This window comes from Silurus meridionalis, chromosome 20, assembly GCF_014805685.1.
Source record: "Silurus meridionalis isolate SWU-2019-XX chromosome 20, ASM1480568v1, whole genome shotgun sequence".
Classification (NCBI taxonomy): Eukaryota; Metazoa; Chordata; class Actinopteri; order Siluriformes; family Siluridae; genus Silurus; species Silurus meridionalis.
Window position 1 is genome coordinate 13463730 of NC_060903.1, and position 16710 is coordinate 13480439.

General features: G+C 38.0%; 1 protein-coding gene across 4 annotated transcripts in view; it reads left to right on the top strand.

Annotated features, from left to right (window-relative positions):
- atm (ATM serine/threonine kinase) overlaps positions 1-16710 on the top strand; it is a 64595-nt gene that overhangs the window by 29715 nt on the left and 18170 nt on the right. For 3 of the 4 annotated variants that reach the window (XM_046876494.1, XM_046876497.1, XM_046876496.1), the window contains exons 28-45: positions 1-127; positions 1954-2153; positions 2716-2890; positions 4452-4616; positions 4720-4852; positions 5714-5809; positions 5941-6112; positions 6850-6991; positions 7136-7312; positions 7907-8084; positions 8929-9037; positions 9501-9659; positions 11913-12021; positions 12101-12189; positions 12342-12444; positions 13824-13972; positions 15170-15274; positions 16219-16335. In XM_046876494.1, the coding sequence (XP_046732450.1) occupies positions 1-127; positions 1954-2153; positions 2716-2890; positions 4452-4616; positions 4720-4852; positions 5714-5809; positions 5941-6112; positions 6850-6991; positions 7136-7312; positions 7907-8084; positions 8929-9037; positions 9501-9659; positions 11913-12021; positions 12101-12189; positions 12342-12444; positions 13824-13972; positions 15170-15274; positions 16219-16335 (2505 nt within the window). Of the gene's footprint in view, positions 128-1953; positions 2154-2715; positions 2891-4451; positions 4617-4719; positions 4853-5713; positions 5810-5940; positions 6113-6849; positions 6992-7135; positions 7313-7906; positions 8085-8928; positions 9038-9500; positions 9660-11912; positions 12022-12100; positions 12190-12341; positions 12445-13823; positions 13979-15169; positions 15275-16218; positions 16336-16710 lie in introns of those variants that run through there. The other variant, XM_046876498.1, reaches the window with a different exon arrangement.

Sequence of the window (16710 nt, forward strand, 5' to 3'; positions counted from 1 at the left end):
AGAGCTGGATCCCGCCCCAAATCCACCATTCTTTAGTTCACACGTGATCAAAGCAACTCTCGATTACCTCAGCAAGTGTCATAGCACCAGTCACAAATCTCTGGTAGCCATACTGTCCAAGACTCCGGTAAGACCCTGATATTATTCAGTAAAAGCACATCGATGTGTGGTCTCTGACTTCTTACTGTGTTCTCCAATCTTATTAACATTATAGGACGCTGTTAGGATTATAAAAGGAAGATCGGTAAAGCGCTAAAGGCATTAATTGGGAAGTAGTTCAGTGGTCAAGACTCTGGATTAGTGATCGGAACGTCAGGGGTTTAAGCCCCGGTATCACCAAGCTGCCACTCTTGGGGCCCTTGAGCAAGGCCCTTTACCCTCACATTGCCCCAGCAGTGCTGTATCATGTCTTACGAAATCTTCTGAACATTTCTCGGATATGCGAAGAAAGAATTTCACTGTGCTGTAAAGTACATGTGGGAAGTATAAAGCATCTTTCTTTTACCTTAATTGTGACGTATGTAACATTGTAGATCATTTTAGCCAAATGTGGCCTTCTGAACAGTACCAGAGACATATTTTGAAAATGTCATTTTAAATATATATTTTATATTATATATGTATTTGCTAATACAGTTTGGCAACCTAATATTTATACAGTACAGTGTACAAAATACCTGTATATCTGAAGGCTTTATAAGCTGTCCCGACACTCTTCAAAACCTTTCCTCTGCTCTTAACACTTTCAATATTCTTAAACAACCTGAATGATGAAGATGATGATGAATTAAGTGTGCAGTACAAATAATGATGATGAAGGTGATGACGATGAAATGAATATACTGCATACCCAAGGAGAGCATTACAGCTCTCTGAAAGCAACATTTTTAAAAAAGGAAATGCTTATTTTACCACAAAAATAATTAAAATAACTCTTAACAATATTACCCACATACCGCAAAATCCCACGATACAGCAAAAAATCCGCAAAACTAGATATGTTCCATGTAAAAACCCGCGTTACAGTGAGACCGCAAAAACTGAACCGTGTGGCGACGGATTACTGTGTTTATATTTATTTGACTTTAGCACCTTTTCATTAGACAGTACTATTCATTTGTACTATTTTACAATGTTGGTTTTTATCCAGTGTCCATTTTTACGGCATGTACGATCCAAGTTAGCTATCGGTATCTGTAAAATCCACCATCGGTTGACCTCTAGTTATTAGCATAGCCTAATTATTTGTTAGATTCACCCATTAACCATATGCATAAGTAAGTAAAAGTTTTGGTTTCGGTAGCAATGAATAGGAACAAAATGTCTACGATAGTATGCTGTTTTAATAGGCTATACATCTTTTGAACTGACTAATCTAATATTAGGGGACATAATAAATACATTTTAAATAATAATAAAATCTCCACAAAAATACTGGTAGTCACTTCAGCCCATGTCATGTGCTGTTAAAGATGATGAGTTTGGGGACCCCTGTTTTAGATAATAATTACATTTCTGTCATGTTTGTAGTGCGTAATGATTTGGACATAATTGGTCTCGTGACCATCACCCAGGGTGGCAATAATTCCAGAGTTGACTGTTATAATCATTTATACACTTTAATACAGACACTAAGCCTTTTGACATGGTTAGGATATGAAGCTCAAATGTCTATGTGAGATACTTAGATAGTGGGGAAGTAGTAGCTCAGTGGTCACGGCTCTGGTTTACTGATTGGAAGGCCGGGCTTTTAAGCTCCTGTATCACCAAGCTGCCACCGTTAGGCCGTTTAACTAGGCTCTTAACCATCTCTGCTCCATGGGACCCTGCACTCAGAATTTCACTATGCTGTAATGTACATGTGTTGAATAATAGTCTCTTACTCCTTTTCTTTCTTGTAAATCAAAGGTCTGTTCAAGTTGGAGTGACAGTGTTTCTCATTCTTTGCGCTAGATGTCCATACAGAAGATCCTGACCTCAGTTTGCCAGCGGGAAGCTGAGACCACCAACGCCTACGAGAGGCACCGCATCCTCATGATGTATCATCTGTTTGTGAAGCTGCTGCTGTTTGAGGTTAAGGATGGCCTAGGGGGGGCGTGGGCCTTTGTGCTCCGAGACATCATCTACACCCTTATACATCACATCAATAGCAGGTCTACACACACACACACACACACACACACTCTATATTCATTTCTGCCCTGCTGTTTTGTAAGCTTTACCTGTACTTACACCTATAATTTTTTTTCTATTTTGTTTTCTTGTTATGACGACTTCATTTTGTCATGATCTTGACATGACAAAATGTATTAAAGCAGGCTCTAGAGGCAGCATCACTTTCTCAAACTGAAATAACTTAGAGACTGACAACTTACCGGTGGTAGACAAACCATTTGCTAGAGTTAAAGTCTAGATACACTCAGTACAATATTACCACTGTAAGTGCTCTCTTTAAACTTTCACTTGATTGAAAGTACAAAAGTATTTGTAAAAGTACTTTAAATGTACTTTAGGTATCCAAAGAACTCTGATTTATTATGGCTATAATTTTCCTATTATCATTTTTGTCTCAAAATTCTTTGCTTAATCGACTCAGTTGATGTGAAAAGACTCTGTTTGTATCGCTGTAGTTTCCCCAGTTTCTCCTGTCACAGGGTAAAAAGCAAATTTTTCAACCTAATCCAAATGATTGAATGAATGAATGGTCTTCTTCAGGTTGGGCCCTCAGGAAGAGGTATCTGCTCGAAGTCTGGCGTTGTGCTGTGACCTGCTCATCACCGTATGCCAGACGGCGATCCGCTTCTGTGACGACGCTCTGGAGAGCCACCTGCAGGTCATTGTAGGAACTCTCACTGCACAAGTCACCGAGCAGCCAGCAATCTCTCAACAGGTGGGTATCTGGGTTACAGGTTGGAATATTTTCCTGTGTTTGAGCAGACTGTGGTACTGCTGGGCAAAATATGGGAGGCATGGGTATATTTTGATCTCCAGATTTAGTAATGGACACAATACATTAATGACCTTGGACATTAATTAATTGGACATTAGTTCATAATTTATTATCTTTTATATGCAAAAGATATTTTTATATTTAATATATATTCAGCCTTTCTGTGGAACAGTTATTGGGCTCAATCATTTTTGTCTTTGTCAAATGCTTTGTCTATGCTCTACAACTCTGGGTTTGGGGTAAATGTGAGAATAGAAAGAAGTGAATCTCTCTAGGCCTGATATTGAACACATACACACAAATTATAACAATGCACTGTACTACATCAAGTTTTATAATGTATCAACAACCTCATATACAGAGTGAGATAAAGGCAATTGAGTACATGTACAGTATATGCAGAGGTGGACATAGTAATAAAATATTCTACTGTACTAAGGTTAGATGAAATTCTGCTTAAGTACAAAATACCGGTCTAAAAATCTTCTCGAGTTAAATGATGAAGTAGCTAATATATTTTTTATTTATGCAAAGTAAAATTAAAAAGGGGGGCGTTTGGATTCTAGTGTAGTTCAAAAAGGACAAGGGGACATAAATCTCAAACTAGTTGTTTTTAATTGAAGGAACACCTTTACAAATTGTGCATTAACCAAAATAAGTGATGATAATAAAAAAAGTACAGTCTATGAATGAAATCTTATGGGTTATGCACTTTTGTACTACTACTTATTACCAATATGATTTAAAATGTAGTTAAGTACAATATAAAAAAACAAAACTTAAGTAAAAGTAAAATTACAGATGTTCAAAACTTAATAATACACAAACAAATCTGCATAATTACAGTAAAGTTAATTTCCACCTCTGAGTATATGATGCAATACATGTACAGTAATTAGAAAGCAGTAATATTGTATATATTTATAATTAGGGCTGCAGCTATCGATTATTTTAGTAATCGAGTGTTCTACTAATTAATTAACCGATTAGTCCATCGATTAATTGAAAAAAGTACTTAAAATGTTTATATATAATAATAATAATAATAATAATAATAATAATAATAATATATGCATTTAAATGTTAATGCTGAAATTGCATACAAGAATATCTGTGAATAAAATAAACACGTAGTGCATTTAATTGCTTTATTACATCAAAATGCAAATACAAATATATAAATAAATAAAAGATTATAAATAACTTTCGTTGTTAGCTATTTTGGCATTAATGGCTGTATGTAGAGTTATTTTTAAAGGACAGTGAATCTAAATTGCTAAATACGCTGCACATTGAATTAAGTTTAATTCTGCAGTATTGTCCCCTGAGAAGATATACTAAAATTGTTGCTGAAATGTGAAAAGTACTCAATTCTGTGAGCTTTTTGCTGTTTGTATGCTGATCTTTATATATCTTATATATATCTTTATATATCTTATATCTTATATCTTATGATCTTATGATCTTATGATCTTTATATATATTATTTATTTTTTTGCAGGTGCTTAGTCTGCTGAAGTTCCTGGTGATAGAAAACCCAGATAACAGGTATCTCAGGAGAGCAATTCCTTTGCTCGAGCCTTTTCCAGATCAGCCGGCCTTCACAGAGCTCCGAGCGGCTCAGCACAAACTCAAATACAGCTCTGGAGCCTTTACCCTCAGAGAGGTGCTGCTGATACATAGATTTGTCTCTCTTTTATATATATATATATATTTAAGTGCTAAATTAGCCCTCAATGTTTCCAATGTTTTTTGTTCGTATTTTGCAGGAGATCGAGCATTTCTTGTCTGTGACATCATGTGACTCCTTACCTCTTACTCGAATGGAGGGCCTGAAGGATTTAAAGAGACTTTTGCACGCTCACAAAGACCAGATTAAGCAGCTGCTAAAAGAATGTCATGGTGAGCAGGAGACATAAATTAGCACTTCAGTCTTTCCTCTAATATAAATGTGATTTTTTTCATATCTTGTTTTTGAAGCGATGCGAATTGACCGTGTGATTTCAGCAGTTTTAATTATATATTATAAGGAAAAGAGATCCTCTGCAGAGTAATGTCTATCACACACACACACACACACACACGCACACAGATTTCCGAACAGCTGAGGTACTGGCTATCCTCAAACGACGACTGAAGACCTACCTCTTCCTGAAACACTTAACCTCACACTTATTTTCCTGTTTGTTTTTTTTAATGTATTTTAAAGAAGTGTGCTATAATTCCTTATACCAGAGTTTTAGGCTGATGGTATCCCGCGTCTGCATCCGAGTGAACCAGTGTTGAGTTGTTCACTGACAGTGACTTTTGAACATCATTCTAGATAATCGCGTGTGCTAAATACTATAAAAGTAAATGTATTGTAAATGTATTAGACTATACAGACAATGTCTGTTGGGAAAATCGCTATAGAAATAAACTCGGCTTGACTTGACTATACAATGATCTTTCAATGATGGACCTGTGATCAAAAATATCAAAATGTTTAGCTTATGGGATTCTGGTTTGTGGAAATGATATCAGGGATGCTGGGAATCTTACAGTGTGAAACACGGTTTTAGTCAAGATGCAGCCGAATATTGTTTTATGTTATGGCTACATGGCTGCTCAAAATGTATTTATTTATTTATTTATTTAAAGAAGTGTTAAGAAAAAGACACTGATCCTTTATACTAAATCACTGTCTGATGTTTGGTACGAGTTTCAAATAATTCACTTACAGACTTTTAAGACTAAATCTAAAGTATTTCTCTTTCGTAAAAGCTGATCCGGCCAGCAGTGTGCTGGTTAAACTGGTGCTGAACCTCCTGCAGCTGTGCAAACTGGCAGCCAGCCATCCTCGAGGCAGAGACATATTAGGTGAGCACTACCTTCCTGTTGCTTTCTCATTCACCGACAAAGCAGAAAAAAGCAAATAAAAAAAGAAGAAGAAAAAATGTCAATCACTGTCTATATCTTCATCCATTAAACCTCTGAGTTTGTTCTTTCAGAGGCTGTCGGGGGTTGCTTGGGAGAACTCGGGCCTGTGGACTTGTCTACCATTGCACTGCATCATGGGAAAGATCAGATTTACACCCAGGCTGCTGCACTTTATCCTGATGTTCTTCATCAGTGGGTCTCCATCATACTCAGCTGCATGAACAATGCACTGACCGACCAGAGGTGATATTGTGGATATTGGCCTCCTCTTTTGTAATGTAGACTTTTGTGTAGTGGTGAAATATACACCAATCAGGCATAACATTATGACCATGTGCCTAATATTGTGTTGTCCCCCTTTTGCTGGCAAATTGGAAGCTTCAGGAGCTCGTAGGTTGGATTCAGCCTTTGCTCCGCACATGCGTCAATGAGCCTTGGCTGCCCGTGACCCTGTCACTGGTTCACCACTGTTCCTTTCTTGGAAAACCACAGACCAGAACACACCAGAAAAGCAGAGCATCAAAGTTTTGGAGATGCTCTGACCCAGTCGTCTAGCCATCAAAATTTGTCTCTTATCGAATTCACTCAAATCCTTACGCTTGCGCATTTTTCCTTCTAAAACCTCAACTTTAAAAAAATAAATGTTCACTTGCTGCCTAATATATCCCACCCACTAAAGGATGCCAGGATGAAGAGATCATCCGTGTTAATTACTTCACCAGTCACAATGTTATAATGTCATAGTGTTCTGCCTGGTCGGCGTATGGTGTTACAGCTGCAGTGTTGGTTTAAAGACTTTGTGTAAAACTGCTTTTAGGCAAGCATTCAGTAAAAGTGCTCTCATATCCGGATGATGTCACTCTCTTTATCGATTGAATATATTGTTTCAATTAATATCTTGTTACTAATGTTTGTATGTGTCTGTGTGTGTGTGTGTGTGTGTGTGTGTGTGTGTGTGTGTGTGTGTGTGTGTGTGTTAGTATTTCTGTCCGCCAGGCTGCCGCTGTGTGTTTAAAAGACATTTTGGCCACTTCATCCGGTTTGGATTTCTGGGAGATGCACAAGAGTCAGAGAGACCCAATGCTGCTGTACCTGAGTCCGTTTCGATCAGCAAAGAGAAAAGCAAGTATCTGTTTGTAAAAACTGGTGTCTGTAATACTGTAGAGTCCATAATCCAGGTTTTGGGTCATTGCGATGAAGGTGTGAACTTCAGCATGAAATTCTCAACTCGCTCTGTCTGTCTGTCCATCTATTTGTCCATTCTAGGAGCAGGCATTGAGAGCGGAGGTCACTTCATCTTGCAGAGATCGAGTCGACAGTGCAGAGTTGTGGTCAGTGCAACCTGGAAAACACAAGGAGTGGTTAAGGAACCTGTGTATGGCTCTGCTGGACAGTGGAGGGGTCTGTAATGAAGCACTGCTTACAACCCGAGGCCTTTGTGAGGTATTTAGACATTTTGTTTTTCTTTTGATCACACTTTGAGTCACAGTAATCCCAATTAAGATTAACTATCCAATATATGGCAATCATAATTAAGACTAATAATTTCATATTTGGAAATCCTCATTGAGATTATCATATACTGTATGCTAATTGAAATGAATTATCCTGTATATGGTAATTATTATTTACAATAAATAATTTTTAATATGATCATCCCGTCTAACGTCAACAATCCCATATATTTCTCAATTATTATTAATAATCTTATATATGGTAGTCCAATTAAGAGTAATCTTCAATGTTCAATGGGGGTGAATACCTTTTTTGTATTGTCAATCAAATAGCTACCTCCTGCAAAAGTAGATTTTTTTTTTATGAAATCTGTTGGCCTCTCTAGCAGCCGTATCAAAGCTATTTAAAGTCTGGCATTGTGTAAATAATGTTCACTAATCTGTCATTACTACATTTAATAAAACTGGTCTCTGAGCCCTAGATGTAAAAGAGCAGACCTGTAGTTCTGCTTGGCTTGGCTTTAAGACGTATCGGAGAGCATGTGTTTAACCAGTAACTCTCCATGACCTTTCATCTATGCAGGTAAAAAACGATTTCTGCCAAAAAATGCTTCCGCTCTTCATCCATGACATGCTGCTGGGAGACCGAAATGGCTCATGGAGGGAAATACTCTCCACCCACATCCAGCACTTTTTTAGCAACTGCTGCAGACCAGCTGTTTCTGGCAGCCGACCCACCACTCCCATGTCCCCTGACTCAGGTACACCTATCTCCTATCACTACCAGTCTGAACACCTCAGCATGTGCTGAGTTATAAGACGAAGTACAAAAACCATGTACTTGAGTAAAAATAGAGATACAGCAGGTAAAATATAAATCCAGTAAAAGTGCTCCTTTTAAACCTTCACTTGAATAAAAGTGCAAAAGTATTTGCCTTTAAATCTACTTAAGTTTTTTTTTTAATTTATTATGGCGATAATGTTCCTATTATCATTTTTGGTCACAAGGCTTTTGCTTAATCAACTCATTTTATGTGAGAAGACTCTAATGTTACTCTTAGCAACACCAATCTATTAATATTAATGAGTCAAACAAAGATTTCTATAAAAATGATCATGAGCTCAAAACCTTTTCAACAAGCCAATCGAAACAAGTTTAAAACAGCGTGTGCTCTGCCCTGATTGGTGGTTTGCTGCGTGTGTGACCAGTTAAGTTTTTACCCACTCATAAATAAAATAAGTGAGAGATTTGACTTTGAAATGTAGAGAAGTTAAAGTCTTTCCAAGTGGAAATACTTGAGTAAAGTACAGATATGCACAAAAAAAGCTACTTAAATACAGTAACAAATTACATTTATTTAATTACAGTCCACCACTGATGAAAAGTGACATCTACCTCATAAATGACGGAATCGTTTTATTAAATCTTTGCGGATTTTGCCCCGATCTGACCCCATCGTTTCTAGACGAATGTAAAGAAAGATTAGCACAAGTCTGTATAATTGTATACTCTATACACAAGTCTGTATACTGACTGTATCCTATATGTAAGGTGGACACAACGTATAGATGTTCAGACATTACATAGAAATTGTTTCTCTGCAGGAGACACGGATGTCGGAGTTCAAAGCCAACCAGATAAATGGTCTCTGCGCACCATGCTCGCAGTTATCGACTACCTCAGACAGCAGAGGCGACCACTGAGACCCAACAGGTTTTATTCACTTCCTGTTTGTTTAAATCCATTAGCAATTGTGTCGGTCGTGCTGATGTGATTTTATATACGATGCAAAGAAAGTTTGCTATTTTGTTGAGAAATTAGAAAGTATTGGCACAGAGGACTTGATGCTGCATTGCTCTCTTTAAACAACCGTGACATCATTTTTGCACATGATCTTGTAAAAAAATAGTGTTAAATTAGTAATCTGTTTGTGATGAAAATACACTTTTGTGCAGCCCGAATGGGACATAGTCATTTACTGAGAAAGCAGTATGCTTGGGTCTAATTGATCAATTCAATACTTTTTATTTTTCTTACTTTTTAATAATACGTTATTATCCAATAATGCGTTTAAATGTAAAGCTCAAGATTTAATATCAAACTCGATATTTTAAATTCTATTCATTTTGGTTCTTACACAGTAATAATGATACTACTAATAATAATGGTTTTGCAGTGCCGAGTTTGGCACCGTGTGCGAGTCCAACTTCTGGCTGGATCTGAACTACCTGGAAGTGGCTCGAGCAGCACAGCTCTGCTCCGCCCATTTCACCGCCCTGCTGTACTCCGAGATCTACGTGGACAACATCCGCAACAACATGGAGGAGAAGCGCAGGTACCACTCGTGCACTTGTTAGGGAGGTGTCCTTACATTCCTGAAGTGTTCTTTATATGTACAGATGTGTAACAATTTAAAACATTCCAACATCAGTTAGCATCCTGTAGCGCCTCGCTCGCACGACGGGAGGAACACACACACCAAAGAGCAGAATTGTAGCAGCCAGACATTCTCCAACATTTGTTCTTACGTGGCTCCTTTTATACTCTTCAGTCTCCTTGATGAGGGTGAAGAGTTGGTGTTCTCCTTATTCGGTTCCAGCCGTGCCTTGTGATGCCGCTCCGCCCCCCTGCCATGTGCGCCGCAACTTTTCACAACACGGCTGCTGATATGGCGCTGTCCATTCAGCACCCGCCTGGCTGTTGTGTTTGGAGCGCTTGCCTGTTGTTTTGTGCGGGACATGATGCCGACGTCACACATCCATATTCATTTGATTACAAATAAGCAATCAGTTCACAGACATCTGAACTGTACATTTCCATGCCAGTGTTAGTTTTGTTGATAGAACTTATAGAAGAAGAGCTTGGAAGAAGAGGTGTCCAAGATATGGGTGAACATCAGAGATCATGCACTGGGAGTTGGAAGATGGTTGCATAGATACTGGTCTTTATGACAGCGTGACCAAACTGAAATATTTCCTCGGCACAACACACATGAAACCCACTAGATTTGTTGTCAGCCATACAGCAAATGACACTGTGATGCTTCAAATCTGGACTACTGTCTATATCCCTGTCATATCCAGACCCATCCCTTTCTGTCTTATTGTACTGCCTGTTGTTTATTTATTTATTTTTGTATATACTATTTCCAGGTTCTATATGTATTTTATATTCTACTTTCTTTTCCTTGTTTTCCACCCCATATAAATTTCAGCAACCATTTTGATATATCTTTTTAAGGTACAATACTATAGGTTACCAAAGTTTTAATATTTTGTGTGAGCACCATTGTAATCTTGCACTGCCTTAATCCTTGTGGGCATGGAATTCACCAGAGCTGCACAGGTTGTTGCTGGGATCCTCTTCCACTCCTTCATAATGACATCACGGTGCTGCTGGATGTTAGACACATGGCGCTTCTTCACCTTCCATTTAAGCATCCCCCACAGGTGCTTAATAGAGTTCAGGTCTGAAAACACACTTTGCCACTCCATCGGCTTCACTTTCAGCTTCCTCAGCAAGGCAGATTTATCTTAGAGGTGTGTTTGGACCAGTTTCTGAAAGGAAGAAATCATGTTCTGCTTCAGAATGTCACAGTACATGTTGGAATCCATGTTTCCCTCAATGAACCACAGCTCCACAGTACCAGCAGCACTTACGCAGCCCCAGACCATATTGCTACCACCACCATGCTTGACTGTAGGCAAGACACAGTTTTCTTGGTACACCTCACCTGGCTACTGTACTGTAACTCAGTTTCAGGCTTTTACAGATCTGATAGCCTAGGCCATCTTTGTGGAAAGCAACAATTCTAATTCTCAAATCCTAAGAGAGTTCTTGCATGAGGTGCCATGTTGAACATCCAGTGGTCAGAATGAGAGAATTGCACTAAAAGCACCAAATTCACTTTTGCTGCCAGCTATTTTGACAATAATGGCTGAATGTTAAGTTATTTTCAGAGGACAGTAAATCTGTACTGCTATACAAGTTGCACATTGACTAAAATATATCCAAGTTTCATTTCTATAGTTTTGTCTCTTAAAAAGAGAATAAAATGGTTGCTAAAATGTGAGGGGTCTACTCACTTTTGTGAGGTACTGTATATTTTATACTCATTTATAGGTTGTACTTTTATACATTATATATATATTTTTTTAATTGTAATACATTTTTTTATGTATGTGACAAATAAAATTTGATTGATTTGATTGAGGTCCTCCTAACTTCAGCAAGCTCAGATTGGCCAGGCGACCAGCCCTAAAAAGGGTCCGAACTTGCATTTCCGTAAGAACTATAGAGTCCACTGTGCTCTTAAAAACCTTCAATGCAGCAAACAATCTTTTGTAGTATTCCCCAGATCTGTACCTCTATTAAATCCTGTGATTTATCTCTGCAGCCAGTTCCAATAAATGCATAGACAAAATCAAATCCATACAGTTGAATTTGCCTGAAGTGGACTCCAATCTGAGTGTAGTAACATCTTAAAGAGCTAGAGAAATGGGATGCACCTGAACTGCATTTCAAGTATCAAAGGTCTGTATGTGATATTTTTCAGTTTGTATGTTTTTTTCTTGTTTGTTTTCTTCAGAGCCCAATTCCGCACATCACGTAGGATCACGTTTGACGACAGCAGCCAAAACTTATCCATTGGCAGTATGTCTGAAAAGAGTGTAGAAGACTCGGGCATGAGCTTGCAGGTAACTCGTACGTTTAATAAAAACCTGTTTCTGTTTTAAGGCGTTTGGTGTTGCACTCATTTCCATTTTTTATTTGCAGGACATCTTGATCGAGGTGTACAGGAGCATCGGGGAGCCGGACAGCCTGTATGGATGTGGCGGTGGCAAGTTGATTAATCCTCTCACCAGGTTAGACTGCACCTTATTGTGTACATACTTTTGTTCATTCAGAAAAAGATTGTTTATTGTTAATACAAAGTTTTCAACACTAGTCAGAAAGATTGGTGGTGAAAAGTATTTGTTTTGATTTGGACGTAATTCAATTTGATTTTAAATACCAGAATCAGGACGTATGAGCATGAGGCCTTGTGGGGAAAGGCTCTAGCCTCCTATGACCTTCATGCCAATCTCCCAGAGGTCACGAGGCAGGTCGGAATAATGGAGGTAATGATGATTCTGTTCATTTCATGCAAAATTTAAATATCGTTTTATCAGTCCTTTACTGATATTCTCATTTACAGTGTCTCCAGTCTGGTTTTATGGATTATGCTTGCATTTCCAGAGGTGTAAATGATAACTAGTTAAATATTGAATTAATATCCAGTTTCGTATAAAACCTTTAATAACACTGCTAAAGCCTTTATATATATTCACTGCACATATACTTACATATACAGTATATACACGCGTGTGTGTGTGTGTGTGTGTGTGTGTGTGTGTGTGTGTGTGTGTGTGTGTGTGTATATATATATATATATATATATATATATATATATATATATATATATATATATATATATATATATATTTCATGCTGTACATATGCTACATATTTATCTGCACTATTTGCAGGATTGCTACTTTTTGCACTTCTGGTAGATGCCCAAATGCATTTTCTTGCTGTGTACCTGTACTGACTGTCTGTCTGTCTGTCTGTCTGTCTGTCTGTCTGTCTAAAGTAAATAGCAAATTTAAGGTGTCATGTTTTTCGAAGGATCAAGGTAGCAAGTAGCCTTGTAATACACGGTATGCATATGTCACGGGAAAAAAAGGATGAATGCAAAACTTTCAAATGGTCCTAACCGAAATATAACATGAATGGTGAGACTATACGCAAGTGCTAATCATCAAAAAAAAATTAAAGGAATACAGACGCTTGACTTGGTGCAGTGGCTGAATAGAAGTATAGTCTCTTGAGATAATCCTCATATAAGCTTTCTATCATTCAAGAAGTCATTTAGGCTTTTATTGTCTTTCAACCATACACAGAACACAGAACTAGACAAAACTAACAACATAAAGTGCACATGTGCAACATTAAGTGTAAAAAAAGTCTAGTAGCCTCCTTCCCCACTCTCAACCCAGGGTCTTCTCACCTATGCTTTTGCTCAATCAGGCTGAACAAAAAAGAGAAAGAGTCTAAACTTGCAACTCCGTTGAAAAAATAATGGAGGCCATTGTGCTCTTGAGAACTTTCAATGCAGCAGAGATTTAATGTAGTTTTCCCTGGATCTGTGGCTCAACACGCTCGTGTCTTTCAGGTCTGCTGCCAGTTTCTCTGACCCCATTAACATTTTCTAATATTCCTTTTCAGCTGATAAACCTTGTGTAGACCAAATCAAGCATTCAGTCCACACATGAACTCCAGCCAATGTGAAGAAACTTCTTCTTAGAGATGATTTGTCAAAATTTTTTTTTTTTTTACAGCTAATCCTCTCAGGGTTTGAATTTAATTAATTACATTTTTATTTTGTGTATACACAATGTATACTGAAATGAAGTAATTGCAATAAACAGAGACAATATCCAAATTTGTCTTTCAGGGTTTGCAGAATTTAGGGCTTTGTGGGATCCTGAATACGTACCTGCATGGTCTGAGAAGACACGGAACCGAGTGGGCGCCTGAGCTCCGAGAATTTCACTTCCAGGCCGCCTGGAGGAACACGCAGTGGGAAACGGACGTGGATGAGAGGTAGGGGTTTTGATTACAAAAAGAATTCAGGTATAAATTGAAATTGTGCTCTTTTAAACTATTTTCTCCATGGAGTAGAAAGATTCCTCCACATGTTTATTTCTCAAAATATACCAAAAGATAAAAAAGTGGAATATGTAAATTAATCTGCCATCACATACTGTATAGTAATGTACACTATATGGACAAAAGTTTTGGGAAACCATACTCAGCTAAATGTTTATTTTTTTCCCAAACTGCTACTACAGAGTTTGGAGACAGACAATTGTATAGGATGTGGTAGCATTAGAATATTCCTTCACTTGACTTCATTAGGGGACCCAAACTTGTTCTAGTGCCCCTGTGCACAAACCTTGTTCCATGAAGATCTGCTTTACATTAGTTGGAGTGCTTGATCTCCTGCTATAGAGCTTTGACCTTAATCCTACTAAACATCTCTGGAATGAATTTAAACGCTGAATGCACCCCAGGCCTCCTCACCTCACCTCCATCAGTTCCTGACTTTACTGACACCATTGTGTCTGAATGAGCACAAATCTCCATTAGAACACTCTAAAATCTAGTGTAACGTCTTCCCAGAAGAGTGGAGGGAACAAATGGGAACTAAATGTGGAATTTGATATTTAAAAAGAACATACGATATATTGGCAAAAGTATTTGGTCACCTGGTCATAAGTATGGTATGTGATATTTGAGCATTGCATTCCACATTTAGTCCCGATTTGCTTTTATGTTCCCTCCACTCTTCTGGGAAGATGTTCCACTACATTTTGAAGTGTGCTCATTGATATTTCTGTTCATCAGCCACAAGGGTATTATTAAAGGCAGGTACTGATGTAGGTGAGGAGGTGAGGGTGCAGTCAGCATTCACATTCATCCAAAAGGTGTTCAGTAGGGATGAGATCAGAGCTCTACAGCGCTCAACAGTATAGTGTACTGGCAGTGGCAGCAAAGATTCCTTCTCTATCAGAAAGCGTATATTATAGGGGTATATTCGGATTTGGTTTTGTGGACCACCAAACATATTCTATTCTTATTATGAAAAGGTAGCAGAACGGACGCATGAAAGCTTACGTATGTACACAATAGCTACGTTTACTCAACATGAACATCTACCACCAGATCAGATTTAAGGTTTGAATTAAATGGATCTGTTTTTTTTTTTATTTTTATTATTGTTTTTTTTTTTTTTTGCAGGAGTGAAAAATTGAATCCTGGTTTCAATGAATCCGTGTTCACTGCTCTACAAGCACTAAAGGACAAGGACTTCTTCATGTTTGCTCAAACGATAAAGGACACTAGGTAAGCAGCACCGGAATGAGCACAGGGCAATAAAAAAGCAGGAAAAAAAAACCTCAAGTGTGCCGAACCAACATATACATACAGTATTAACCTCCTACAAACATTCTTCTTTTTTTTAATGAGGGAAATTAACCCATTAAATGATTGGTCAATAAAACCCAAAAATGATCTGACTGCAAAAGTGTTTACAATTTTGTTTCGTGTGTGTACGGTGTGAATTTTTTTCAGGTAGCTAATTAAGGATTATATAATTACCCTATTTTTCAGTAGACAGGAAGTAGCAGAGTTGAAGGTTTTCATTAGAAGTTATAAGGATGGACAGGATTAGGAATGGGTTTCATAGATTATGCAGGTAGGGTGTTTTGGAGACGAGGTAAAAGAGGCACGATAGGGAAAATTTGGTCATGTGCAGAGGAGGGACATGGGATATATCTGTAGAAGAATGCTGAAGATAAACCACCATGCAGGAGGAAAACAGGAATTCCAAGGAGGAGCTTTATGGATGTGGTGAGAGAGACATGGAGGTGGTTGGTTTGAAAGAGGCAGATGTAGAGGACAGAGTGATACAGAGACGGATGATCCGTTGTGGCAAAACCTACGAGAGCGCCCCTAGTGGACTAACAGAGACTAGATGATGTTTGAGCACAATGTTAAACACTAAATTCTAGAAAACACTACACATTACATTAGCAATACATTTATCTGCACTTATATAAGCTTTTCACATCTGGATCCTTTTTAATGTTTTGGCAATAATCATTTCAGGTCTTGCCACAGATTCTGAGGTCTTGGTTTTCACTGGATTTTGACATTCTATCACTAAGGTCTATTCAAACCACTTCAGTGTAGTTTTGGGTTGATCCTCACAGTCACACTCAGGTCTGAATGCTTGCCCAGAATAATGTTTAAAAAATATTTTTTGGGTTTTGTGTGTGGTTTCTTAGAGTCTGTGTGGTTGAGGAGCTCTGTCGTGGCAGTCTGGAGGCAGTGTCTTCTCTTTATCCAGCTTTGCGCAGTTTGCAAATGATCGAGGAAATACAAAGCGTCAAACAGCTTTTAAGGTACATATATATTTATACACTGTGTGTGTGTGTGTGTGTGTGTGTGTGTGTGTGTGTGTGTGTGTGTGTGTCTGTGTCTGTGTGTATGTTTTAGGCATTTTGTGAAAAAATGCTGTAAAGTGAGAATGCTTTCAAAAATATGAATGTAATGTGTAAGTCGAAACAACCTACCTGCTACCTGAGTTCCTTCAGAGGTGGCAAAAGTAAACACATCCTTTACTCTAGTAAAAGTACAGATACTCATGTTTTAAAAGACTTTGGTAAATGTGGAAGTTTTGACTACAACTTTTTTACTCAAGTTAAAGCAAAGAAGTTTGGGCTCTAACATGTACTTAAGTAAAAGGTAGCTATTACTACTACCTGTTTTAGTGTCAT